General features: G+C 33.9%; 2 protein-coding genes and 1 long non-coding RNA gene across 12 annotated transcripts in view; 1 reads left to right on the top strand and 2 right to left on the bottom strand.

The window, feature by feature from the left end:
• Positions 1-27,643, bottom strand: part of LOC124448105 (eukaryotic translation initiation factor 2 subunit 1-like) — a 117,159-nt gene that overhangs the window by 67,196 nt on the left and 22,320 nt on the right. The window contains exons 1-5 of one of the 9 annotated variants that reach the window (XM_046999121.1): positions 23,337-23,562; positions 22,510-22,653; positions 7,685-7,828; positions 4,334-4,471; positions 3,344-3,499 (exon numbers count right to left, since the gene is read on the bottom strand). The exons of 2 other annotated variants lie outside the window; for them this stretch is intronic. In XM_046999121.1, coding sequence (XP_046855077.1) covers positions 4,343-4,471; positions 7,685-7,828; positions 22,510-22,620 — 384 coding nt within the window. In that variant the 5' untranslated portion in view covers positions 22,621-22,653; positions 23,337-23,562 and the 3' untranslated portion in view covers positions 3,344-3,499; positions 4,334-4,342. Of the gene's footprint in view, positions 1-3,343; positions 3,500-4,333; positions 4,472-7,684; positions 7,829-8,505; positions 8,730-11,832; positions 12,198-22,509; positions 22,904-23,336; positions 23,563-27,643 lie in introns of those variants that run through there. 6 more of the 9 variants (XM_046999119.1, XM_046999123.1, XM_046999120.1 and 3 more) reach the window with 6 other exon arrangements.
• On the top strand, positions 1,411-3,086 carry LOC124448120. Its single transcript, XR_006948947.1, has 3 exons — positions 1,411-1,530; positions 2,668-2,738; positions 2,835-3,086. It is a non-coding gene; the product is annotated as an uncharacterized LOC124448120 (long non-coding RNA).
• Positions 23,895-26,591, bottom strand: LOC124448109 (excitatory amino acid transporter 2-like). 2 transcript variants are annotated; one of them, XR_006948932.1, is made up of 3 exons: positions 26,084-26,591; positions 24,928-25,014; positions 23,895-24,239 (listed from the first exon to the last, which is right to left on the bottom strand). XR_006948932.1 is itself a non-coding variant. In XM_046999128.1 (2 exons), the coding sequence occupies exons 1-2, from the start codon at positions 26,524-26,526 to the stop codon at positions 24,984-24,986; spliced, it is 474 nt and encodes a 157-aa protein (XP_046855084.1). In that variant the 5' UTR covers positions 26,527-26,591; the 3' UTR covers positions 24,659-24,983. The 2 variants fall into 2 exon arrangements, 1 of the variants encoding a protein (XP_046855084.1); XM_046999128.1 differs by lacking the exon at positions 23,895-24,239 and having other exon boundaries at positions 24,659-25,014.

The following is a 27,643-nucleotide window of genomic DNA, read 5'->3' as shown; positions in this document are numbered from 1 at the left end:
CTTGAGTAACTCATACACTTGTGGTCTTGTGCAAACTAACAAGGTTATTCCTTGAGTAACTCATACACTTGTGGTCTTGTGCAAACTAACAAGGTTATTTCTTGAGTAACTCATACACTTGTGGTCTTGTGCAAACTAACAAGGTTATTCCTTGAGTAACTCATACACTTGTGGTCTTGTGCAAACTAACAAGGTTATTCCTTGAGTAACTCATACACTTGTGGTCTTGTGCAAACTAACAAGGTTATTCCTTGAGTAACTCATACACTTGTGGTCTTGTGCAAACTAACAAGGTTATTCCTTGAGTAACTCATACACTTGTGGTCTTGTGCAAACTAACAAGGTTATTCCTGAGTAACTCATACACTTGTGGTCTTGTGCAAACTAACAAGGTTATTCCTTGAGTAACTCATACACTTGTGGTCTTGTGCAAACTAACAAGGTTATTCCTTGAGTAACTCATACACTTGTGGTCTTGTGCAAACTAACAAGGTTATTCCTTGAGTAACTCATACACTTGTGGTCTTGTGCAAACTAACAAGGTTATTCCTTGAGTAACTCATACACTTGTGGTCTTGTGCAAACTAACAAGGTTATTCCCTGAGTAACTCATACACTTGTGGTCTTGTGCAAACTAACAAGGTTATTCCTTGAGTAACTCATACACTTGTGGTCTTGTGCAAACTAACAAGGTTATTCCTGAGTAACTCATACACTTGTGGTCTTGTGCAAACTAACAAGGTTATTCCTTGAGTAACTCATACACTTGTGGTCTTGTGCAAACTAACAAGGTTATTCCTTGAGTAACTCATACACTTGTGGTCTTGTGCAAACTAACAAGGTTGTTCCTTGAGTAACTCATACACTTGTGGTCTTGTGCAAACTAACAAGGTTATTCCTGAGTAACTCATACACTTGTGGTCTTGTGCAAACTAACAAGGTTATTCCTTGAGTAACTCATACACTTGTGGTCTTGTGCAAACTAACAAGGTTATTCCTTGAGTAACTCATACACTTGTGGTCTTGTGCAAACTAACAAGGTTATTCCTTGAGTAACTCATACACTTGTGGTCTTGTGCAAACTAACAAGGTTATTCCTTGAGTAACTCATACACTTGTGGTCTTGTGCAAACTAACAAGGTATCAAGTAAGTGAAGTATATGTGGGAGTCAAGAATTATATGAAGGGAGACACAATTCAGCAGGAAACAGCCAAAAGCGCGCAGTAGTGTAAGTGGTCACGGTCAGGTGGTATCGAATATAATATTCCATCGTATTATATTTTGCATGTGTTTATGCATGGACAACAATGCAAAATCTATATTGTGTTGTTTCTTGCCGCCTTTCAAAGTCAGTTTAGACAACTAAAGACGACATTTAGTTTGAGGAATTAAATACGGGCATTCAGTAGCATTCTGCCTCTGAAATTTTAGGAGAAATTGCTTTATTAAATCACAATAAAGGTGATATTGTTCAACATCCAGCGACGTCAAGTCAAAGAACAAACTGAAAGATTGTATCGATTTGAATGGTACGAGATGGTTAATAAAATTTAGTATCATTGCAAAAATCTATCGTCGGTTATTCGCGAAAAGCTGACAAGCAAGCCCATTGAAAATAACTGCACTATGTCTCACAAATTTCTCCCATCGTCGACCCAAACAAGATGAAGAATACCGGTTACTTATGCGGAAGGTTTTGTCAACAACATCATGACAAAGTAAGCTTTCAAGCTAAAATTTTGTTGCTTTTTGTTAAAGGTAGCGTATCTTTATCTATGCAATCTGAAAATAAAGTTATTTAGTTGCATTTGAATGAAGCAAATGCTGATGTTCAATGTGCGATAGGCTTTGGTAAAGTTGGCAAAGATGCTTGCATAGACTGCGGTCAAGGAAGCATATGTTGTAGTTGCTTCTCACTGCAACTTTTTGTTGTGTCAAAATACTGGATACTTTTCTATTTAATTTTATCAACAATATTTGTCTGAATCATTTAATACTTGGGAACATGCATGCTTTACTGAATTCGACTTAATGTTTCATGAAATAACTCGATGTTTGTAATAGTTCAATTTCAAAGACTCGGGGAATAAAACAATTTCATTTTGTATGACAATAATCAACCTTCAGTTATAATCAGGGCAAATAGTGATTTTTCTTGTATTGTCTGATTGCAATTGATTTGTATCTAGAGCAGCCTTCTAAACAGGATGTTTCAAACTTTGATAACTTTTGCCATGGTTTTGGAACTACCATTTGGCACATGACACTTTAGTTGTACTGAGCATATGTAAAGTTTATGAAGGAAAGTCATGATGCTATGTAATAGGACGACTGCGTGTTAGCAAAAGCCATCTTAACACAAAATTACATAATTATTTGCACATTTAACATTTCGTATGTGCTTGTTTCAAATGTACATAAAGGACTTTATTTTCATATTTAATGAACGTAGAAACACAGTCCACAACGAAAAGCAACAAATTTTTAGCAAGAAACCTTCCACAACGACAAGCGTAATTTCGTCCAATTTTGTGAGACATAGTGCTTTAGCCAATGATAGCTTTTGCAATGTTATAATTATTACTGGTACAATTCAAATTATTGCAATCTCTTAGTTTGTTCTTTGCCACAAGTTGTGGACAACGTCAGTTTTTCGAAATTTTCAGATGCAGAAGACTCCTGAACCTTTTTATTCAAAAGAACTGTCGTCTTAACTCGTTCTTATTGACTTGAAAAGGTAACAAGAAAAGATCAGCGATTTTCGCTTAAGCACGGTTCAAACGTCGTGCTTTTCATGTAACTTTTTTTTTTCTTTTCATTTAACTGTTTATAGTAAGCCTTCGGTTGCTTTAGGTCCTGAAGTGATAATTATGCAAGAAGCTCCCGGAAAAACGCTTGGCTGAGTCAGAGTTTACTGTCGTTTCTAGTTCAACTATATCATTATTTGAAGCAGTTAACCAGTTATTACGCGTTAGATAGTTTGAAAATCTGACATTTATTCATAATTTTTTTGGAGCATTGTAAATTTATGCAGAAATTATAACCCAACCTTTTGCTTAATGGTAAATAAACAAGAAATTTCAAACATTCTGTATGATACACCATGTATAATAATAATAAACTTAAATTATTAGTGAGATGATTTGACGATGGTGGAGCAAAACATGAAAGCTATAAACGACACTGAAATTAGTAAATGTAAATCGTAACTCTCACACCAACCTTTTTTACTGAAGCCAAGTTAGCCACGAAGGTAAAAATGTACAAATCAAGTTAAAAGTCTCGTTTGCACGCTTTGAAAATTGAGATAGATCTGAGATAATAAGAATCACTTGCCTCTGTGTTAGTACGTTGGTAGGTACGTTGCACCGCTAACCACACGTCCCGACTTATGGAGGACTAAGCACTACTCGTCACATCGTGTCACCTTTCGCCGGAAGTACAAAAGTTTTCCCCAACCAATCAAAATCTCGAGGAATTATCAAACCAATGAAAATCCTAAAAAAGGGTCGAACGCATGATGACATCATACGTAAATGTACGAAACGAAATACATGTGCGATACGATACGATACATCATTGTTTCATAAAACTAGCCATATTTTCCTTTATGTTATTGTTTTCTCCATTCGCAATGTCGACATAATCATAAAGTTTTTGTCATTTTGTGAGCATTTGTACTTTTTAATACAGTTAACGTCATGATAAACTTCCGCGTTTGAAATTTCTCGATTTCATTTGATGATATATAAAGTTAGAAAGGAGTAACAGAATTTTCAACGAACTTCACTGACTGTATAACTTCTGATAAACGGCAAAGGTGAACGTCGAGATTAAGTTAACATGAAATTTAAACTCAGGGTCAGACAATGGAAAGCGACAGACTATAGCATCGACAGTCATAATTCATAACCAATTTTAATAAGATATTTTGCATCTTGGATCAATTATGATTCAAGTGACTTTTAACTTAAAAATTTCAAGGAAAATTTTCGCCGTAGGAAATTGTTAGCAATATGTAATTTAATGATCTCCTTTCTAAATATGCTTTCATTTCAACGACTTGGCATTTACAATAGTTTCACGATGACGAATGTCCTATTCATCACAAACAGCATACTCAGAGCGGCAGTTTAATCCGAACAGGGGACCTTCAAAAACTGCCTCGCGAAATACTGACAATGAAATATCTATTTTGAATCGTCAAAAGAAAATAATTGATGTTTGTAATGTATAGGGTTTGAATGGAGTTTAAAGTTAAACTAATTGTTGTTCAAGGCAACCGCAGGTCGTGAATGATAAAAATAAAACACAGCAAGTTTTAAAACAAACCACAATCATTTATGATTCATCTTGTTCTTGTTCATCATCAGGATAATCATCATCACCATCGACTTCTGCATTTTGATGTTCAAGTTTTTCTAGTTCCTTTGCAAAATTTGCTTCATCCATATCTGTGACAACCTTTGGTTGAACAGATAACAATGATAATCAATGATAGAAATTTATAGCTTAAATTTATCATTTGAAATCAACAAATTTCTTGCATGAATGCAAAGTCATGGCAATAAGATTTACAAGTACATTTCAACCCCTAATCTTGATTGGCATGTATCTGACATAATGAGAAGAACTGACAAAATAAACACAAAAGTAGATTGCTAAGCTCTTGGTCAGTAATGATCAAGGTTAAAAATCTGTGGGTAAAGTGAAGGTTTGAATTAACAATGGACTTGTAATGTGCCAATTTATCGCACACTAATCGACAGAGCATACAAACTTAACAATACAAACAATGGCTTTTAACGAGACATAAAAAAAAATCACATCCACTCTTTTACTAAACTCTTTCCCACTACACTTTATTAACAGAACCGTAAAACGATATCTCGACAACAAACAAAGCAACAACCTCAAACTAGACACCGAAACTCCTGACACGACAATCACGACCAACACAAATGAAAATTCCAAAATAACAACTCTATACTTCAAACTACCCTACATCGGACATTACTCACGACACACACAGCGTAGACTTACAAACATTATGAAACGCTTCTGTACAGATATTGACATTCGACTAATTTTCACATCATTCAAAATCAAAAACCTTTTCTCATTCAAAGACCCAATCCCTGATTCAATTAAATCTATGGTGGTATATGAATTCAATTGCGCGGGATGTAATTCCCGATACATTGGCGAAACTTCGCGCCATTTATCCACCAGAATCAGGGAACATACCACAACAGACAAAACCGACACCTTAAATCTCACTCATGTAAAACCAACTATTCACCCTGTTTCTTCAAAATCATCGACACTGCCGAAACCTCATTCTCCCTTAAAATCAAAGAAGCACTCCACATTAACAAAACTAACCCTGACCTCAATGTTCAAGTTTTTAAATTCAATACAATATTTAGTTTATAATACGCTCGGACGCTCCCCATTAATTTATCTTATTTCCTTTTTATTGTTGTAATTTATGTATCATATTACTTTTATGTAAACCTTGCATTGCTTATTATTTCACTTATACTAAAGATGGCATCATGAGATGTCGAAACATGTCTATTGTAATTCACAAATAAACGACTGTTGATGAAGTCATACTTGAACTTTGATAATGTCCCATTTTTAATACAGCATGGTACTTAGGGAAGTGGTAACAGGATGATACGAGGATAGTAGAAGATGTCAGTTTAGTGATACAGCCAGGGTTCAAATTAGTTCAGAAAAACGATGTGCAATTATTTTTGACAAAAGTGTTTCTTTAGATGCATATTACGTTAATTATTATACAGCGCTAATTGCTAAATTAATATTTTTAAACGTGAGCAAATTCATATGATTTACGACTGTGTTTTTTGTTACAACCGCTTATCCAGTCACAAATGTATGAGAGAAATTTTTTGTGCATGTTATTCTCTCCTCTTTTTTGTGCAAACTTTACAGCGCAATAAATTCCCCACTTGGCCATCATCCTAGTAATTAAACGAGTCAGCATTTGATAATTCCAACCATTTTTTTCACTGTATTAACTTTGCTGGTAGCTACAACCTTTCGAAGAAAATGGCAAGAAAGACAAAAGTGAAAAGAGAAACACCAAATATACTTTTGCTTTCTGATTATTAACAGTAACATCCTTGATGTTTACTTACGATAAAAAACATCATATTTATGTCATATTACAAGCAATATGTAAAAGCAAAAAGTATGGCTAATCAAGGTCGCCAGTTTGGCTTAATGTTTTGAGCCAAATTTGGCTTCTTTTTCTCTTGTTAGGCTTATTTAAAATCAAAATTCCCTTTGGTTTATTTTTCAATTTTGGCTTATTACAGTTTTTTTGTCTTCTTTCAAGAATCAAAATCAAAATATTTCCTGATTTTACTGAAAATACTCAAAATAGCTATGATGCCAAAAACAGTACGTAACGGTTTACAAAACAACGCAAATGCAAAAACTGACAATAATGTATTACACCCCTATTGTCATAAGTATATAAGCACCATGTATGTTGACTGTTGACAGACTTCCCAGTCTCAGATACAACGTCTTGGAATTTTATGACATTGTGTGAACATGGATTTTAATGTCGTGCAGCGCACTCGTTTATAAAGTAAATATCAGTAAAGATTAAGCTTTAAAACTTTGTTCAATTTATGTGGTAGTAATCAATAAAGAAGTTTTTTGCACATCGTTTGAAAAAGTGATGTGCAATTGTTTTCATTTTAGCTAAAACGATGTGCAAATTGCACATTGCACACCGTTAATTCACACACTGGTGATATCATTGATTTTAAATAAGCCTAACAAGAGAAAAAGAAGCCAAATTTGGCTCAAAACATTAAGCCAAACTGGCGACCTTGATTAGCCATACTTTTTGCTTTTACATATTGTTTGTAATATGACATAAATATGATGTTTTTTATCGTAAATAAACATCAAGGATGTTACTGTTAATAATCAGAAAGCAAAAGTATATTCGGTTATTCTCTTTTCACTTTTGTCATTCTTGCCAATTTCGTCGAAAGGTTGTAGCTACCAGCAAAGTTAATACAGTACAAAAATGGATGGAAACATCAAATGCTGACTAGTTTGATTACTAGGATGATGGCCAAGTGGTGAATTTATTGCGCTGTAAAGTTTGCACAAAAAAGAGGAGAGAATAACATGCGAAAAAATTTTCTCTCGTACATTTGTAACTGGATCAGCGGTTGTAAAGAAAAACACTGTCGTAAATCATATGAATTTGTTCATGTTTAAAAATATTAATTTAGCAAATAGCGCTATATATAATAATGAACGGGATATCGATTTGATTATGCCTCTAAACAAACACTTTTGTCAAAAAAATTGCACATCGTTTTCTCTCAACTAATTCGCACACTGATTATCACAATGCAATATTAGCTTTAGGAAAAACTAATTTTGTGGACAGTTAACATAAATTATTGCCAATGTCACAGGGTCCTAATATTATTGATTTCAATGCATTGGGATGGTGTCATTGTAATTTTTAAATAAACGACTAATGATTGAATATGTCCGTCTTAATACAGCATGGGGTACTTAGGGAAATGGTAACAGGATGATATGAGGACAGTCGAGGTACCAGGGGGATGTCATTTTAGTGATAAAATATACTTTTCATATAAATATAAACCAAACACTTACAGCTTGTTGTAAAACAAATGTTCCTTTCTTGTTCATAATGACTTCTTCAATGGCTTTGACAGATGTTTCCAAAGCTTTCAAACCTTCTTCTCGATTCATTGTTGTTGTCATGACAACATAGGTAGGTGGTGAAATGGGATTTATCTTAAAGAAGAAAACAGTTTACAATCATACAGTGAAATTTTCAAAAGATTTTTTATCATTGTATGGTATTTAGGCCTGGCGCAGCTATTGTAAGATATAATTACATTGCTGTGTACATTTGGAACATTTATAAATAATTAAATCTTGTTTTCGTGAACCTTAAAATGTTCATCCTCATTGTGTTTATGTAGCAATATTGCAATTTGATGCATTTCAATGAGAATGATCTGTCATATACAGTGGTGTGAAACAAAGCTTCATGCTATTCTTGGTTCTTAAGGTTCGTTTTCCTTGACAACTCATTTATTGACATTTGTCTTGTTGTACACAATGTTCAGTAGTATATATAATAATAATTCTACAATTGAAATCTTGGCATAAACATATTTAAAAGTTAAAATGACATGATGAATATGAGGTATAGTTCTATTGGTTAAGAACAGTTCATGTACGAGGTCAGATGATGTTAATGTTGATTCATAATGGTTTTAAAAAAGCTTGGCTGACTGATAATTATGCTAATAAACACATAACCCAGGCTGTCACATGTTACAATCGTAAACAAAATCTCAGCAAACTTTTGCCATAAATATAAAGCAGTTTTAAAATTCAAAAGGAGTAAAGATCTTTTTATAAAGTCTAACGATGCTCAATGATTAGAGTACAATAGAACTTACCTAAATGAAGTCATAATATTAAACGTCGCTCGATTTTGAAATAGAAATACAAACAATTCGTTATGTTGATGATGGCACAAAATATGTACAAAGATATAACGCAGATTGTTTAATCAGTTGCATTTTTCATTGAAAACTTTTCAAGAACCTCAAACGGTAATACTTTAAATACAGACGAACAAGTTTACAGTTTGAGTTTACATGACTGACTTTACCGATTCTCGGGAACATCCGGTGGAAACTATCGGTATTCGCCGATTATTATTCGATGTCTGTCGTAAAAATGGTTTGTGGATGTGGAAGCGGGAAATTCGGTTACATTTTTTATGTAAATAAGGCATAAGAGCGCAATAAAAGGCAATAAAAATTTGCTTTTTCACAAATAGAAAATACGACAACGAAAAGTACATTTGTTCTAATTAGTAAATATTTCAATTATCATTATGTTCACGGCGAACTTGTACAAATTATAGATATTTATAGTTCATCAGGAATTGAAGAAAAATTTAAATCATACAATTCAATAAGAAGTTCCAATATAAAAGTACGAGTAAAAATATTAAATATTCAGTCTGACTTTCTGCTCCAGATTCCATCTTTTGATCCTCTGCAACGCTCTCTGGAACGTTTTGTGAACGGGAATTATTTTCGTCTTGATGTACTTTCTTCAAGCTCTCGCGATTTTCTTCTCGTCCGTATTTGATTCAAGTAAACACTGGATTTTTTCACCGTTTCCGCTCCTTTCCTTACTTTGTATAAAATTGAATGTAAATACAGTTGACCAACTTTAACAACTTATATCCTTCATTCTGCCACAGCTACATGACACACCAGTGTGAACCGACATTCAACAACCACAATGAACCGACATTCAACAACGTTTGTCGCGGACGCAAAACGCAGCATGGTTATCTACACACTTCTTTACATAATACAAACAATAATGTCGTAAGTGGTGCCATGGAAAGAAAAATTTAAAATCTTTTCGTACAATACTAAGAAAATGCCCGAAGCTCATTTCCCCTAGAGATAACTTGCAATGTATATTTTAATTGGATTACATGCTGGTTTTGGTGTATGTCAACGAAGATGTTCGAGTTAAACCTAAGTGATGAAATACACGATATAATGCGTTCTCGTATAATTCATAGAACAATTATCACTTTTATACCACTTGAGTGAAAGCAAAAATTAAAACGAATTACGCGGAGACAGCAACGCATTTACCCCTGAATACAGTAGAGTAAATGCTCTTGGTGAACTCTAAATATTTTTCTGGTTTTATTGATAAGCGTACGTAAACAAAACACGATAATTTGACAGTTTAGCTGGCGACCAGTTTATGCCATTGCAGACGCACTTCCTGTTCACAGCCTGACTCTCTTAGGAAACAGCGTCTTGTTTGGAGCTAAATTCAGCATTTTTGGCAAAGTTATCCAAATAATGCTCAGTTCCCTTACTTGCATCCAAATTTGGTGGTTGATATAGCCCCTCAATAAAGATATGCTATGCGATCCATGAAAAAATTACTTTTTATTACAAATGAAATGACAGCCCTACTCCGTCTAGTTTCATAAAAGAAATAACATACATAATATATCCAAAGTTTTAACTTGATCTAATTGATGCTCACCATCGAAAGCAACAATCTCAAGTCGGTAATAAACTGAATGATGTGAAGTTTTGAATTACTCGTTTGTATATGTTGATTTTTAGGTTAGTGCAAATCCTGTGAAGAGCCGTTAAGATTACGTGAATTTGAAGTTTCGAAAAGTCAGTCAATACCAACACCAAATCTAAATCGATCACTCAATATAGATATTACAACCCAACTTATAAATTATATGTTTTGGTGTAATATTTATATTGAAAATCCCGCAACAATATTGATGAATCTATAACTCTTTATTTTTCTTTCAACCTTGAAAATTACTATAATTCTATTACTCAAACCGAAAGGAATACCTTATTTTTTAATTAGCTTTGTTCTTTCGTGTGCGTTTTTCCTATTTATCAGTGGTAACACTGTATAGCGCGTCTTTGTCCAACGTCAAGCTGTGTTTAAGCCTGGCGCACACTAGCGCCATCGGCTGAGCTAAGAGTTACTCGTGACTGTTGGCGCACGCCATTTCTTCAAGTGTGCGGTCAGGTTTTGAGCAATATTCGCCTCGCGCGCCATCGGCGCCGAATATTCAACATGTTGAATAAAATGGTGCGCGTGCTGAGCTATTAGGGAGTTTTAGCAAGAGTACGACTACGAGAACGAGTACGAAATTTGACCGTGTAAGGGAATGGCACGAAGAAGTTTGTTGTCGTCGCTTTGTCAAAATTTGGTTTTAGCTATAAACAACAGAACGAGACTTTTATTGTGAAAACACCGACGTTTGCGAAGCAGCTACGGCTCCATTTGTCATATTTTGAATATCAACCAAATTAATAAAATTGTGATATTTAAAACTGTCGTTTCGTTGTTTTAACAATAACTTTGTTTGTCTCTCCCAATGTATCTGGAATTGCATCCAGCACAAGAAAATTCATAAACCACGTTAGATTTTAAAAGAGTGGGAATAGAATCTTTGAAGCAAAAGTGATTTTGATTTTAAAATGACCACCCGCCACCTTTCCACACGGATTAAAGAACACACAACCACGGACAAAAACTCACACATATTCAGACACTTGCTCTCATCACCACACTGCAAAAAAACAAAAAACAATTATACACAATATACACAATCCTGCTTCCGTATCTTAGACACCGCTCACACTCCTTTCACCCTTAAACTCAAAGAAGCCCTTTATATCAAGAAGCGTAAACCGAACCACAAACATATTTTAACCCCTCATTAACTGTAAATAATTATTCATAACTAGCCGATATTCCGCTTTATCACTATAACTTATTATCATGTAAACTTCTTATTCACTTCGCACTGAAGATGGCATAAAGTATGCCGAAACATGTTTGCTTTAAACAAATTTGTCGTTTATTTTAAATGTGTTATAACCATTGTGCTCTTACGAAATTATGGAGAGGGTTATTAATAATGCTACATTAATTAATTGTCAATTAGTAACACAAGGTGTAGACAAACATTACAGGCCCTTGAAAGCTTCCGTTTTGAAACAGAATGCGTTTTCAAATTGTTTGCATCTCACGCTAATTTATCAGTTTCCGTTTTGAAACAGAATGCGTTTTCAATTGGTTTGCATTTCACGCTAATTTATCAGTTTCCGTTTTGAAACAGAATGCGTTTTCAAATGGTTTGCATTTCACGCTAATTTATCAATGGTTGTTTTTACGATAATAAAGTAAATATTTATTTCTTTTGTTTTAAATACATTCGGCTCATGTAAAATGCAACGTTTTAAAAACGGACCTGAAAGTTGGTAACTAGTACATTCATATTTACATTTCTTCTTGTGTTGACTGAACATTCAACACAAAATCATCCCACGCTTCCATGGAATATCCATATTCTCTTATCAAATCCAAGACATGAGGTAAAAAATCAAATTCTTCAACCAGAGTCTCTTGTATGGAACGACGTCTTCTACAATTTTCTATTTCTGCCGTCTCTTCTCCAAGACGATCTTGAACATTTAGTTCACCATTGGTTACGTCACGCTCCCCATGTTCCAACCTTCTGTTGTTGTAGAATTTCTTGCAAAGCTTGCAACCCATGTCTATGCTGGTATAAAATGAAGATAAAAAGTCTTTATGCAAGCCTTAAAATATTCACAATTTTAATTTATAATTATTATACTGGGTGAAATAAAATAATTGTTTAAGATCTGCAATTTTATCTACATTTCTATGTAGTCAGTCTGACGTTCACACTGAAAATGATATTGGACGATGCGTGAACACAAAAAATTTGCATAATCCTTTCAGATACTATTTGGAAATGCTTAGGTTGTCTGTAAGATAAAAATCAAATTTTAAACATTATCGATTAACTTTTAATTTCCAAAAGCGAAAAAACAGACAAGATTAGTTCAAAATGCTCGGAAACACGATCCAGCAGGAAAAATGCCGAAATGAATGAAACTTGTTTCATACTATCATTTGACGACGCGTTGTTGAAATGGATGGTTCGAATCGTAAGAATAGCAAAATATTTCATAGTGTAAAATAAAATAGATAAGTCATATTTACCTTTTCTTTTAAAGCCAAGTTAACCACGTAAAGAAATATACAAGAATCAAGTCAACTAGTCAAGTCTCCAGTTTTACACGCTACAGTTTGACTGTCAATGCTTTCTCTGCAGGGTTAAGAAATGTATATATGCATAATGCACGATGTATCATCTTTAATCTTATTGGTGGAAGGTTAGTAAAACTTAGTATTATTGCAAAATCTGTCATCAGTCACTAACGAAAAGCTGACAGGCAAGCTCATATATGCATAATGCACGATGTATCATCTTTAAATCTTTAATCTTATTGGTGGAAGGTTAGTAAAACTTAGTATTATTGCAAAATCTGTCATCAGTCACTAACGAAAAGCTGACAGGCAAGCTCATTAAAAATAACTTCACTGTGTCTCACAAATTTCTCCCAACGTCGATCGATACATTGAGAAAGAATTACCGGTTACTTATGCCGTATGCGGAAGGTTTTGTCAACAACATCATGACAAAGTAAACTTTCAGGCTAAAATTTTCTTGCTTTTTGTTTATGGTGGCGTATCTACGTCCATGTAATCTGAAAATAAAGTTGTTTAGTTGCATTTGAATGAAGCAAATGCTGATATTCAATGTGCGATAGGTTTTGGTAAAGTTCGCAAAGATGCTTGCGTAGACTGCGGTCAAGCATATGTTGTAGTTGGTTCTCACTGCAGCTTTTGTCGTGTCAAAATACTGGATACTTTTCTATTGAATTTTTTCATAAATATTTGTCTGAAACATCTAGTACTTGGGAACATGAATGCTTCACTGAATTCGACTTAAATTTTCATGAAATAACTCGATGTTTGTAATAGTTCAATTTCAAAGACTCGTGGAATAAAACAATTTCATTTTGTATGACATTAATCAACCTTCAGTTATAATCAGGGCAAATAGTGGTTTTTCTTGTATTGTCTGATTGCTATTGATTTGTATTTACAGCAGCTTTCTAAACAGCATGTTTCAATCTTTGATAACTTTTGTCATGGTTTTGAAAGTACCATTTGGCACATTACATTTTAGTTGTACTGAGCATATGTAAGGTTTATGAAGGAAAGTCATGGTGCTATGTAATAGGACGACTGCGTGTTAGCAAAAGCCGTCTTAACACAAAATTACATAATTTTTTTCACATTTAACATCAGGATTTGCTTGTTTCAAATGCACATAAAGAACTTTATTTTCATATTTAATGAACGTAGAAACACAGTCCACAACGAAAAGCAACAAATTTTTAACAAGAAACCTTCCACAACGACAAGCGTAATTTCGTCAAATTTTGTGAGACATAGTGCTTTAGCCAATGATAGCTTTTGCAATGTTATAATTATTACTGGTACAATTCAAATTATCACAATCTCTTAGTTTGTTCTTTGCCACAAGTTGTTGAACAACGTCAGTTGTTCGAAATTTTCTGATGCAGAAGACTCCCGAACCTTTGTATTCAAAAGAACTGTCGTCTTAACTCGTCTTCATTGACTTGAAAAGGCAACAAGAAAAGATCACCGACTTTCGCTTAGGCAAGGTTCAAACTTCGTGCTTTTCATGTGCCGAACCTAATACATATTAGGTTCGGCAAAGAACGAAGTGGCTCGACATCGATTCAAAAGTCGAACTTAATTTGTTGAATTTAATTGTTTATAGTAAGACTTCGGTTGCCAGCGCGCTAATTTAAGACCATTTGTTCGTGCTATGTAAATTTAAGACCATTTGTTCGTGCTATGTAAATTTAAGACCATTTGTTCGTGCTATGTAAATTTAAGACCATTTGTTCGTGCTATGTAAATTTAAGACCATTATCATATTCATTTCTTTAGAAATCTATTGTTTTTACAGTGAGTGAACATAGAAAATTTTACATAGCACGACCAAATAAGCATGCGGGCAGGCTACGCTCCTGATGATTAGCAACAATTCACAACGAACAAAATGGAAGTCATCTCGTTTGTGATAAACAAATAGGTAAATTAAGGCACTGGGGAGGTTTTTCTTCATTTCGGAGGCAGCACTTTTCACACAATTTAACTTACTATAAATTTAGGGGTCGCACGACTCTTTGGTACGTATAAACTGATACTGTTCATGATGTCGTTTGTAATATGCATATAAAAGTGAACTTGGAATCTTCATACCTCCATTCGCATCAAAAGCACCTTTTTCACATCATTAAACTTACTATAAATTTAGGAGTCGCATGACGCTTTGGTACGTATAAACTGATACTGTTCATGATGTCGTTTGTAATATGCATATAAAAGTGAACTTGGAATCTTCATACCTCCATTCGCATCAAAAGCACCTTTTTCACATCATTAAACTTACTATAAATTTAGGGGCCGCATGACGCTTTTCGTACGGGTTATTTACCAGATAGTTTGTGAAAATTCATTAAATGTTTCAATACTTTTTAGCAGATGAAAAAAATCTCGAGGTGTATGGGTACATCGTATGAAAATTAATTTAAAACTTTTGCACAACAGCAAATAGAGCATCAAGCCTCGGCATTTAAGGCACGACAGCTACATTCGATTGAAATTTATTTTCAACATGAGTAAAATAAAATAGATAAGCTTTCATACCTCTTACAGCAACCTCTCTTCTGAAGTAGAAATCTCAACCTGACAACATGAAGATATGAAGATGTTCGCTTTACCTTCATCGATTTACGTCACAGAATGGTGGGCGTCAATGTACATAATTATGATCAGAATCAGAATTTTCTTTGGGTGGTGAAATCACAAGGTTTTGATTGGTTCTTGTAAATGTTTATAAACTGCGTCGAGCTCATGACATCGTCAGATATCACTTACACTTTGACTTTCGTGATGGAAACATCTCCCAAGAGTCAAAACAAGCTCTGAACAGAAGCGGCATGAAATACATCAGATGAAAACGAAACAACACTATTTCATAAAACTAGTAATGTTTATTTTTATTGTTGCTTTTTCCATTTGCAATGTCGATAAAATCATAAAGGTTCTATCGGTTTGTGAACTTTTGTAATTTTACAGTGAACATCTTAATACACTTCCGCGTGTGAAATTTCAAATATTCTCAGTTTCATTTAATGATATATAAAGTTAGAAAGTAGCTATAGAAATTTTCAACGAACTTCACTGACTGTATAAGTTCTGATACACAACAAAGGCGAACGTCGAGATTAAATCAAAATGAAATTTAACTTCCATTTCAACGACTACACATTTACAATAGTTTCGCGAAGGTTCAATTCATCTCAAGTTAAATATTTGAGGCTGTATTTTAACCATAATGGACCTTAAATAAATTTTCTCTCGAAATACTGACCATGAAACATTTATTTCTAATAGTCACATGAAAGATTGATATCTGTGTTGGGTTTTAACCGCAGGGTCATGTATAATAAAAATAAAACACAGTAACTTTTAAAACAAACCACAATCATTTATGCTTCACCTTGTTATTCTTCATCATCAGGATTATCATCATCACCATCAACTTCTGCATTTTGACGTAACAGTTTTTCCAGTTCCTTTGCAAAGTCTGCTTTATCCATATCTGTGACAACCTTTGGCTAAACAGATAAAAATGACAATCAATGATAGAAATTTATAGCTTAAATTTATCATTTGAAATCAAAAAAATTTCTTGCATGAATGCAAAGCATGACAAAAGGATTTACAAGTACATTTCAACCCCTAACCTTGATTGGCATGTATCTGACATGATGAGAAGAACTGACAAAATAAACACAAAAGTAGATTGCTAAGCTCTTGGTCAGTAATGATCAAGGTTAAAAATCTGTGGGTAAACTGAAGGTTTAAATCAACAATCGACTTGTAATGTGCCAATTCATCGCACACTAATCGACAGAGCATACAAACTTAACAATACAAACAATGGCTTTTAACGAGACATAAAAAAACATCACATCCACTCTTTTACGAAACTCTTTCCCACTTCACTTTATTAACAGAACCGTAAAACGATATCTCGATAACAAACAAAGCAACAACCTCAAACTGGACACCGAAACTCCTGACACGACGATCACAACCAACACAAATGAAAATTCCAAAATAACAACTCTATACTTCAAACTACCATACATCGGACATTACTCACGACACACACAACGCAGACTTACAAACATTATGAAACGCTTCTGTACAGATATTTACATTCGACAAATTTTCACAACATTCAAAATCAAAAACCTTTTCTCATTCAAAGACCTAATCCCTGATTCAATTAAATCTATGTTGGTATATGAATTCAATTGCGCGGGATGTAATTCCCGATACATTGGTGAAACTTCGCGCCATTTATCCACCAAAATCAGGGAACATACCACAACAGACAAAAACTCTCATATCAACCGACACCTTCTTAAATCTCACTCATGTAAAACCAACTATTCACCCTCTTGCTTCAAAATCATCGACACTGCCGAAACCTCATTCACCCTTAAAATCAAAGAAGCACTCCACATTAACAAAACTAACCCTGACCTCAATGTTCAAGTTTTTAAATTCAATACAATATTTAGTTTATAATACGCTCGAACGCTCTCCATTAATTTATCTTATTTCCTTTTTATTGTTCTAATTTATGTATCATATTACTTTTATATAAACCTTGTATCACTTATTATTTCACTCATACTGAAGATGGCATCATGAGATGTCAAAACATGTCTATTTTAAAAAACTCGTCTTGTATATTAAATGCGCATTAGCAATAGTGCTTCTATAAAATTATGAATACAAAATTTTTTAACTTTGTTTGGCTTTTGAATTTTTACACCCATTACTTCGTGTCATTGTCTTGTTTCAATTCTCGCAGATAAATATTGTCAATGTTAACAGGGTCGTTATATTTTTGGTTATAAAGGACAGGGATGGTGTCATTGTAATTTACAAATAAACGACTGATGATGAAGTCATACTTGAACTTTGATAATGTCCCATTTTTAATACAGCATGGTACTTAGGGAAGTGGTAACAGGATGATATGAGGATAGTAGAGGATGTCAGTTTAGTGATACAACCAGTGTGGGAATTAGTTCAGAAAAAACGATGTGCAATTTTTTGACAAAAGTGTTTCTTTAGAGGCATATTACGTTAATTATTATATAGCGCTAATTGCTAAATTAATATTTTTAAACGTGAACAAATTCATATGATTTACGACAGTGTTTTTCGTTACAACCGCTGATCCAGTTATGTATGAGAGAAATTTTTTTCGCATGTTATTCTCTTCTCTTTTTCGTGCAAACTTTACAGCGCAATAAGTTCACCACTTGGCCATCATCCTAGTAATCAAGCGAGTCAGCATTTGATGTTTCCGTCCATTTTTTTACTGTATTAACTTTGCTGGTAGCTACAACCTTTCGAAGAAGATGGCAAGAAAGACAAAAGTGAAAAGAGAATAAGCGAATATACTTTTGCTTTCTGATTATCAACAGTAAGAGCACTGTACCGGCATGGTTAGAGCACTGTACCGGCATCGCAGAGGTCATGGTTTCGAATACCGTTGAGTCACCTGAATTTTTCAGGTTCATGAGACAATTGCTTAAATTGTCCAGCAAAAGTGCGAAGATCATATCTTCATTCAGTAACATCCTTGATGTTTACTTACGATAAAAAACATCATATTTATCAGGGACGGATCTAGGATTTTTGAAACATCAGTCATAAAACGTCGGAGGCGCTCCGCACCTGGGGGTCTGAGGCATTCTTCCCTGAGAAATTTTGAATTTCAGAGCCTTGAAAATGCCATTTTCAGCGTTTTAGAGCAATACAAAATGTATTTTGTGGGCATTGTTTTTGCGTAAAAACAACACATTTTGCTTACGTTTTTTCCAAAAAAAAAATAAAGTGAACAATACTTGAATGTGTTTCAAATATTTAGGCTCATTATCATGCCAAATATATGGCTCATGAGCATGTCTAGGAACGTAAATTTATTTTACAATAATGCTATTCAAAAACAGATATAGTCTTTAAAATTTCTACCAAGTTGTCAGGCATAGACCCCCCTAGAGACCCCCATTCAAACCTCTATAAAATGAGTTAAGTTAGAAATTTGGTACTATAAGTGACAGTTCATAGATATAGAAAAGCTCAGACTTCAAACCATGCAAGTTTATTGTAACCCTTTACCCATCTCCACATCAGTGCCAGCAAATTCACCCTTTGAGAAAAACTCAAAATTTTTTTCTGCCAAAGATTAAGCAAAAATTATCAAAGTGAAAATTTGCAGTTAAGGTTAGCTTAATACCATAAATGTTTATTAGGCATTTCACTAGACTATTATCTTCTGCAAAGTGTGCTATATAGCAATCACTAGTAGCATTGTATTATCAAATACAAACAGAATGTAACCAACATGTCTTTAATTATATAATTACATGAATGTTAAAATTGGTTCATGTGTCATGCTTACTGGTCATGATAAATATCTTTTCATATAATCAAAGCTTGTTTAAATGTAAATCTGAAATAATTTAGTTTAGAAATTATAATGATTATCAGAAAAATTACCTAGTGATAATGAAAAATACTTTGCTGTTTTGCCAAATTTCAAGGTTTATCTGCATACATAGGAAGACATTTTTGTTTATAGAAAATGCTTTTCATACATCAATACAAACAAACAAACAAACATCATTTATATACCGGCCAGTATTAATCCCCGCCAGGGGGGTTGACCGGTCCATGAATTTTTCCACGCCACACGTCTCTATCTCTCGCCATATCTCTCGTTATACCCATCGCCTTCATATCACTGTTCACAGCATCCATCCATCTCTTTCTCGGTCTACCTCGTTTGCGTACTCCATCAACATTCATATGCAACGTTCTACGAATTTCAGCACTTTCTTCCCTCCTTTCCACATGCCCAAACCACCTCAAACGCTGGCGCCTTAACCAATTCTCGATACACTCAACACCAACTCTTTCTCTAATCTCTTCACTTCGAATCCTATCCATCAACGTTACACCACACATCATCCTAAGCATTCTCCTTTCATACATCAATAGCCCTTTGGAATTTATGGCAAACAATCTGGTATGAGCCGTAGATTAACACACCTTTACATCTCTACATGAGGTGTTCAGTTATAAAAGGGGACAATATGTGACATGGGACAACATTTCATGTATGTGAAATACTCAGGTTTAATACCATTCCAGTCAAATTGTCAAAATAAAAAGCTTCATGGATCAGAAGACTCAAAATCACAGGTTATATTAAACAGCTTCTCATGTAATTAATGTTAGTTTTCTCAAATCTTAAACAATACGTAGTATAACTGTCCAATGATTGAATGATCAATGATCATAAACTGAAAAGCCCCAAAGATTTGTTTATGATAAAGTAAATAATAGTATGGCGCCTTATATCTACATATTTTTTGTCCATTGAAATATATTTGCAGGAATGTAGGATTTCGCTGCCATATAACGGCCACGATTCCCCAAGCATTAAAGAAATCATAGCTAAAAGTCCTTCGGGAACAACAATTTTAGAAGCATCAATCTGCTTACCATATTAACATAAATCGCATCACACACTCGCATAAATTGACTTTGATATATTGCATTCATGAATACACTTCACTTGTCCTTTACTTACGATTTTGGATGTAAATTTCTGCTGATAAAACTCAAAACAATGTTGGCTTTCTTTTGAACATCAATGACTGAAATGTCGCTCGCGAGATCGTCTTTGCCAAGCATTTACAATTCATCCATAAATTTTTCACCCTCTTGAAAAAATTCCCAGTTTGGAAAGCAGCATTCATGTCAATATCACAAACACACAAGCAATAGCTTTAGAAAATTATTTTGAAACGATCAAACATTCAATTCAGACAGTGAGCTTGACTATGTTAGTTCAGTTGGCAATCAGTCCAAATAGGTCAAACCAATCACAGTAAGACAAAAATTTAAACGAACCAATTACACGATAGCAAGTGGACTCCCTTATAGGTCCGGCCACCCCACTTATCGGTCGAGATTATTCCAGATCGTCCACTGATCTGGCTATTGACCAATGAAATAAGCGTTTTTGGCGTTCATAGACTCCTTTATCCGTCGAACCAGTCAAGCCACCCCGCTTATCAGTCGGTTATTCCAGGTCAATTAAAATTCAACTGATCTGGTTACCAAGGAGATATTCATTGGATTAGTCATTAGTTTTCAATAATAAATAAAGCTGGATTTTTATCACGAAGTAAATGCGATAATAAAAGTAAGAATAATTAATGTTTTTAATTAATATGAATAGGTAATTTTTGAATTTCAAACATCAGTCGCGCGACGGATTTGACATACTCTAGATCCGCCCCTGATATTTATGTCATATTACAAACAATATGTAAAAGCAAAAAGTATGGCTGATCAATGTTGCCAGTTTGGCTTAATGTTTTAAGCCATTAATGTTTTTCTCACGTTAGGCTTATTTAAAATCAAAATTCCTTTTGGTTTATTTTTCAAATTTTGCTTGTTTAAGTTGTTTTTTTGTCTTCTTTTAAGAATCAAAATCAAAATGTTTCCTGATTTCACTGAATATACTTAAAATAGCTATGATGCCAAAAACAGTACGTAACGGTTTACAAAACAACGCGAATGCAAAAATTGACATTAATAATGTATGACACCCCTATTGTCATAAACATATAAGCACCATGTATGTTGACTGTTGACAGACTTACTAATCTCAAAGTGACAACGTCTTTGAACTTGATGACATTGTGTAAAAATGGATTTTAATGTTGTGCAGCGCACTCGTTTATAAAGTAAAGATCAGTAAAGATTAAGCTTGTAAACTTTCTTCAATTTATGTGGTAGTAATCAGTAAAGATGTTTTTTGCATATCGTTTGAAAAAGTGATGTGCAATTGTTTTCATTCTAGCTAAAACGATGTGCAAATTGCACATTGCACACCGTTAATTCGCACACTGGTGATATCATTGATTTTAAATAAGCCTAACAAGAGAAAAAGAAGCCAAACTTAAAACATTAAGCCAAACTGGCAACCTTGATTAGCCATACTTTTTGCTTTTACATATTGTTTGTAATATGACATAAATATGATGTTTTTTCTGTAAATAAACATCAAGGATGTTGCTGTTAATAATCAGAAAGCAAAAGTATATTTGGTGTTTCTGTTTTCACTTTTGTCTTTCTTGCCATTTCCGTCGAAAGGTTGTAGCTACCAGCAAAGTTAATGCAGTAAAAAAATAGATGGAAACATCAAATGCTGACTAGTTTGAGTGCTAGGATGATGGCCAAGTGGTGAACTTATTGCGCTGTAAAGTTTGCACGAAAAAGAGAAGAGAATAACATGCGCAAAAAATTTCTCTCATACATTTGTAACTGGATCAGCGGTTGTAAAGAAAAACACTGTCGTAAATCATATGAATTTGTTCATGTTTAAAAACAATAATTTAGCAAATAGCACTATATATAATAATGAACAGGATATCGATTTGATTATGCCTATAAACAAACACTTTTGTCAAAAAAATTGCACATCGTTTTCTCTCAACTAATTCGCACACTGGTTATCACAATGCAATATTAGCTTAAAAAAAAACTAATTTTTGTGGACAGTTAACATAAATTGTTGCCAATGTCACAGGGTCCTAATATTGATTTCAATGCATTGGGATGGTGTCATTGTAATTTTCAAATAAACGACTAATGATTTAATATGTCCATCTTAATACAGCATGGGGTACTTAGGGAAATGGTAACAGGATAATATGAGGATAGTAGAGGTACCAGGGGGATGTCATTTTAGTGATACAATATACTTTTCATATAAATATAAACCAAACACTTACAGCTTGTTGTAAAACAAATGTTCCTTTCTTGTTCATAATGACTTCTTCAATGGCTTTGATAGATGTTTCCAAAGCTTTCAAACCTTCTTCTCGATTCATTATGGTTGTCATGACAACACAGGTAGGTGGTTAAATGGGATTTATCTTAAAGAAGAAAACAGTTTACAATCATACAGTGAAATTTTCAAAAGATTATTTATCATTGTATGGTATTTAGGCCTGGCACAGCTATTGTAAGATATAAGTACATTGCTGTGCACATTTGGAACATCTATTAATAATTAAATCTTGTTTTCGTGAACCTTAAAATGTTCATCTTCATTGTGTTTATGTAGCAATATTGCAATTTGATGCATTTCAATGAGAATGATCTGTCATATACAGTGGTGTAAAACAAAGCTTCGTGCTATTCTTGGTTTTTAAGGTTCCTTTTCCTTGACAACTCATTTCCTTGACAAGACAGTTGTCTTGTTGTACACAATGTTCAGTTGTATATATAATAATCATTCTACAATTGAAATCTTGACATAAACATATTTAAAAGTTAAAATGACATGATGAATATGAGGTATAGCTCTATTGGTTAAGAACAGTTCATGTACGATGTCAGATGATGTTAATGTTGATTCATAATGGTTTCAAAAAAGCTTGGCTGACTGATAATTATGCTAATAAACACATAACCCTGGCTGTCACATGTTACAATCGTAAACAAAATCTCAGCAAACTTTTGGCATAAATATAAAGCAGTTTTAAAATTCAAAAGAAGTAAAGATCTTTTTATAAAGTCTAACGATGCTCAATGATTACAGTACAACAGAACTTACCTTAATGAAGTCATAATATTAAACGTCACTCGATTTTGAAATAGAAATACAAACAATTCGTTATGTTGATGATGGCACAAAATATGTACAAAGATATAACGCAGATTGTTTAATCAGTTGCATTTTTCAATGCAAAATTTTCAAGAACCTCAAACGGTAATACTCTACATACAAACGAACAATTCTGTCATTCTGTCTGAGGATGACTTTGAAATAAAGTCGAAAATTTACACTTCACTTCTCGTCTTGTTTTGATGCATATTTTGCAATCTCAAGATGTCTTGCTTCTTCGGAATTTGTTTTATACAAGTTTACAGTTAGAGTTTACATGACTGACTTTACCGATTCTCGGAAACAGCCGGTGGAAACTATCGGTATTCGCCGATTATTATTCGATGTCTGACGTAAAAATAGTCATGACGTATCAGTGACGTAATTAGTTATCCGACCTATGGATCTGGACAAATTTGGATTACATTTTTTATGTGAATCAGTGCATAACAGCGCAACATAAGTTGATGAATTCCTTCGACGACAACGATATACGACAACGAAAAGTACATTTGTTCTAATTAGTTAATATTTCAATTATCATTATGTTCACGGCGAACTTGTACAAATTATAGATATTTATAGTTCATCAGGAATTGAAGGAAGATTTAAATCATACAATTCAATAAGAAGTTCCAAATATAAAAGTACGAGTAAAAATATTAAATATTCAGTCTGACTTTCTGCTCCAGGTTCCATCCCTTGATCCTCTGCAACGCTCTCTGGAACGTTTTGTGAACGGGAATTGTTTTCGTCTTGATGTACTTTCTTCAAGCTCTAGAGATTTTCTTCTCGTCCTTATTTGATTAAAGTTAGCTCTGGATTTTTTCACCGTTTTCGCTCTTTTCCTTACTTTGTATAAAATCGAATGTAAATACAGTTGACCAACTTTAACAACTTAAATCATTCATTCTGCCACAACTACCTGACACACAAGCGCAATGCAACAACCGACATGCCACAATGAGCGTAAACAATGAAATGCAAAAATGTACGTCTGACGCAAAATGTCTTGAAACAATCAGTCTGAAGAAAAGTTCAGCGAAACCAGAATGAATTGGTTCACACTAAAAATGTCGCGACGAGTTCCAAGCGAACGACATATTCCTGTGCAAATTGTCCATAATATACTGAATGAATGTTATTTGAATGAAATGTTTTGTGAATGAGGAATGAAGGAATGTGTGAATGAGTGTGATGGAAGGTAATGTGTGTTATGATGTGAATGCAATGTGTGTGTGTAATGTGAATGTGAATGTAGTTATGTGTGTTATGTGAATGTGGTTATGTGTGTTATGTGAATATTGAACTTTGCTTTAGAAATTAGAATACACAAGCCATGAGCCACCAGCTCAATAAAACGTGTTTCCCAGGGAATATTATAGGAGATAATCATTGTCTCCGAAGAATACGTTCTTACAAGTTAGTGTGCTATAAATATGGTTGATATTCACAGACAAGGAAAGTGAACTTCGTCGCTAAAATTTAACATAGTAAAATTTTCTATAGGCAAAAATATCTCATAAGACATTTTACGTACTTTGAAGATCAGCTACATAGCATTCAGCAACCTTTTCTTTACTTAACACTTCACAGCTAAATTTCGCAGTGAGCAGTGGACCAGAGCCTAAAATGCGAAATATTACGGCACGGAAGATTAAAATCGTCATTTACAATCAAACGGCCAATTTTACGTCTTGCGGTCAATGTTATAAAAATTGTCAATGTATTTTGAAAATTACCTCACAATCGTTTAAAATGAACAAAAAATTTCAGCATTATAGTACTAAACAACTTTAAAGTTTCCATAATTTTGTAGAAGCACTATTGCTAATGCGCATTTAATATATATACAAGTTTTTTTAAAATAGACATGTTTCGACATCTCGTGATGCCATCTTCAGTATAAGTGAAATAATAAATAATACAAGGTTTATATAAAAGTAATATGATACATAAATCACAACAATAATAAGGAAATAAGATAAATTAATGGGGAACGTCCGAGCGTATTATAAACTAAATATTGTATTGAATTTAAAAACTTGAACATTGATGTCAGGGTTAGTTTTGTTAATGTGGAGTGCTTCTTTGATTTTAAGGGTGAATGAGGTGTCGTCAGTGTCGATGATTTTGAAGCAAGAGGGTGAATAGTTGGTTTTACATGAGTGAGATTTAAGAAGGTGTCGGTAGATATGAGAGTTTTTGTCTGTTGTGGTATGTTCCCTGAGGTTCTGGTGGATAAATGGCGCGAAGTTTCGCCAATGTATCGGGAATTACATCCCGCGCAACTGAATTCATATACCAGCATTTATTTTATATAAACCTTGTATTTTTTATTATTTCACTTATACTGAAGATGGCATCATGAGATGTCGAAACATGTCGATTTATTTTAAAATAACTCGTCGTGTATATTAAATAAACTTTGAACTGTTTTAAGACATAGTACGGCCAATTTTAACGCTGAAATCTCTTCTGATAACGAAAAACGCGGTTTTCTGAACTGCCTTGCAGAGTTACAGTTCACAAGTTGAAAGTTTTGACAAAACTGTCAAAAGCATAATCAAATATAATGATTGCGGTTTGCATTGCAATCCAAACTTTAATTTTACAAACAATATCTCCTTAGCAGACAAAACAACGTTGACAATTAAACAAACATTCAAACATATTTATCAACACTTGACACAAACCTTATTAGGTCAAGCACAGAATGTATCGGTTGAACATTTTTTTCGTTCGGTTCAGTTTTTTTCACGTTGACATTTCCAGGTTTGATACAAATAACTAAAATACTCCCCAAAATGGCAGCCAACATTGTAGTCATAAGATAATACAGCAATGTTCTTCTTCCTAATTTTCCGCTCTGTTTTGACTCCAATTCAGCGACTGCCAAAAGCAGGCTGGATACAATCAAAGGAAGAACCAAAAGTCTTAATGCTCTCACCCAAATCTCACCAAGAAAAGACACGTACATTGCATATTCCTTCGGTGTTGGATCTACGGACGACTGAACATTGCCATGTAATAAAGAACCGAGTAAAAATCCACAAAGTACGCCGAATAAAATGAAAAATAATATCATATGTTGTTTTGCATTTTTTAATCCATTGTAGCAAAGCTTTAGTGAAGTCATTGTTGAAAATTTGAAGCTTTGAATACAATTCAAAGCAAATTCTCTCAACTCCCAACTTCACAATTCACAATAACAAAGACAATAAATATACCGCGCCATTGACTATATATAATTATATAATAACCAGAAGAATTTGAGCAATTTCATTGGTCGAGAGCTATGATCTATAAAGCCTGGTTCCACTATAGGCTTAACGCGAAAACGCGACAGCGATTAACTTTAAAAGCGATAATCCCATATGGGAACACGTGGTAATAATTGCTATAAACGCGATATAATTTTTGATATTTATTCGCGTTAATCGCCAAAATGACGTCATCTTGAATGAAAATTTTGTAGTATAAAATGGCGGATTCAACATGTGTTCAATCACTTAACCCAGAAAGTTGGCCGAGAAAGTGCGTAAGATTCCCTGCTTGTATGATAAAACATATAAGGATTATAAAGACAAGTTTGGCGTGGCAAATGCTTGGGCAAAAGTGGCAGAAAATCTGAATCTATTGGAACGTAAAACAATTTTCATTTGACTCTGAAGATGACTACCGCTAAGGTTGTCGAAACGTCAGTAAACAACAACAAAAACAGTCCTTCTCAGGACTATACCCCAACCTGGACGATCTACATTTACAAACATGTAACGATACTCCCGGGTTCAAACCATTTACTTTAATAATTGGTGAGCGAGCGAAAAAATTGTTTGAAAATTTAAAAAAAGATTCAGCAAGCGAAGAAATAACGTTAAAAAATTAAATAAATCTGGAACATCTCTGTCAGCTGTTGTTTCCTCTAAAACAAAATTGAAGGACTATAATTTTCTACAGTGGTTAGTACCATACATAAAGTCTGGAGCAACAAAAACTAATTTGTCAGTATCAACTACCAGCAGCAGCTAGACAAGTAATTGTAGTTTTGTTAAAAGATGATGAAATTGAGCATGTCAGCTTACTAAATGAAGACAATGGCTGTCAACGAATAAAGCCAGATGAAGTATTTGATGATAAGATAACTGATATATCTGATACAACTGGACATAAAAAGTGGTCAAAGACAAAAGTTGATGTTGAGCAAGAAGAAATACAGTTTCTTCGTACAATGCAGAAAACAATTAAGCATCAAA

This window comes from Xenia sp. Carnegie-2017, unplaced genomic scaffold, assembly GCF_021976095.1.
Source record: "Xenia sp. Carnegie-2017 unplaced genomic scaffold, XeniaSp_v1 HiC_scaffold_23, whole genome shotgun sequence".
In the NCBI taxonomy this organism is placed as follows: Eukaryota; Metazoa; Cnidaria; class Anthozoa; order Malacalcyonacea; family Xeniidae; genus Xenia; species Xenia sp. Carnegie-2017.
The sequence above is the reverse complement of the archived record's forward strand: the minus strand, read 5'-3'. Positions and strand labels throughout refer to the sequence as shown.

Excerpts from the sequence above, each read along its gene's own strand:
- LOC124448109 (XM_046999128.1), bottom strand. The coding sequence starts at position 26,526 with ATGACTTCACTAAAGCTTTGCTACAATGGATTAAAAAATGCAAAACAA. Across the intron at positions 25,015-26,083 it reads TCTGTGCTTGACCTAATAAG|GCTCTGGTCCACTGCTCACT; the intron begins GTTTGTGTCAAG and ends TTCGCATTTTAG.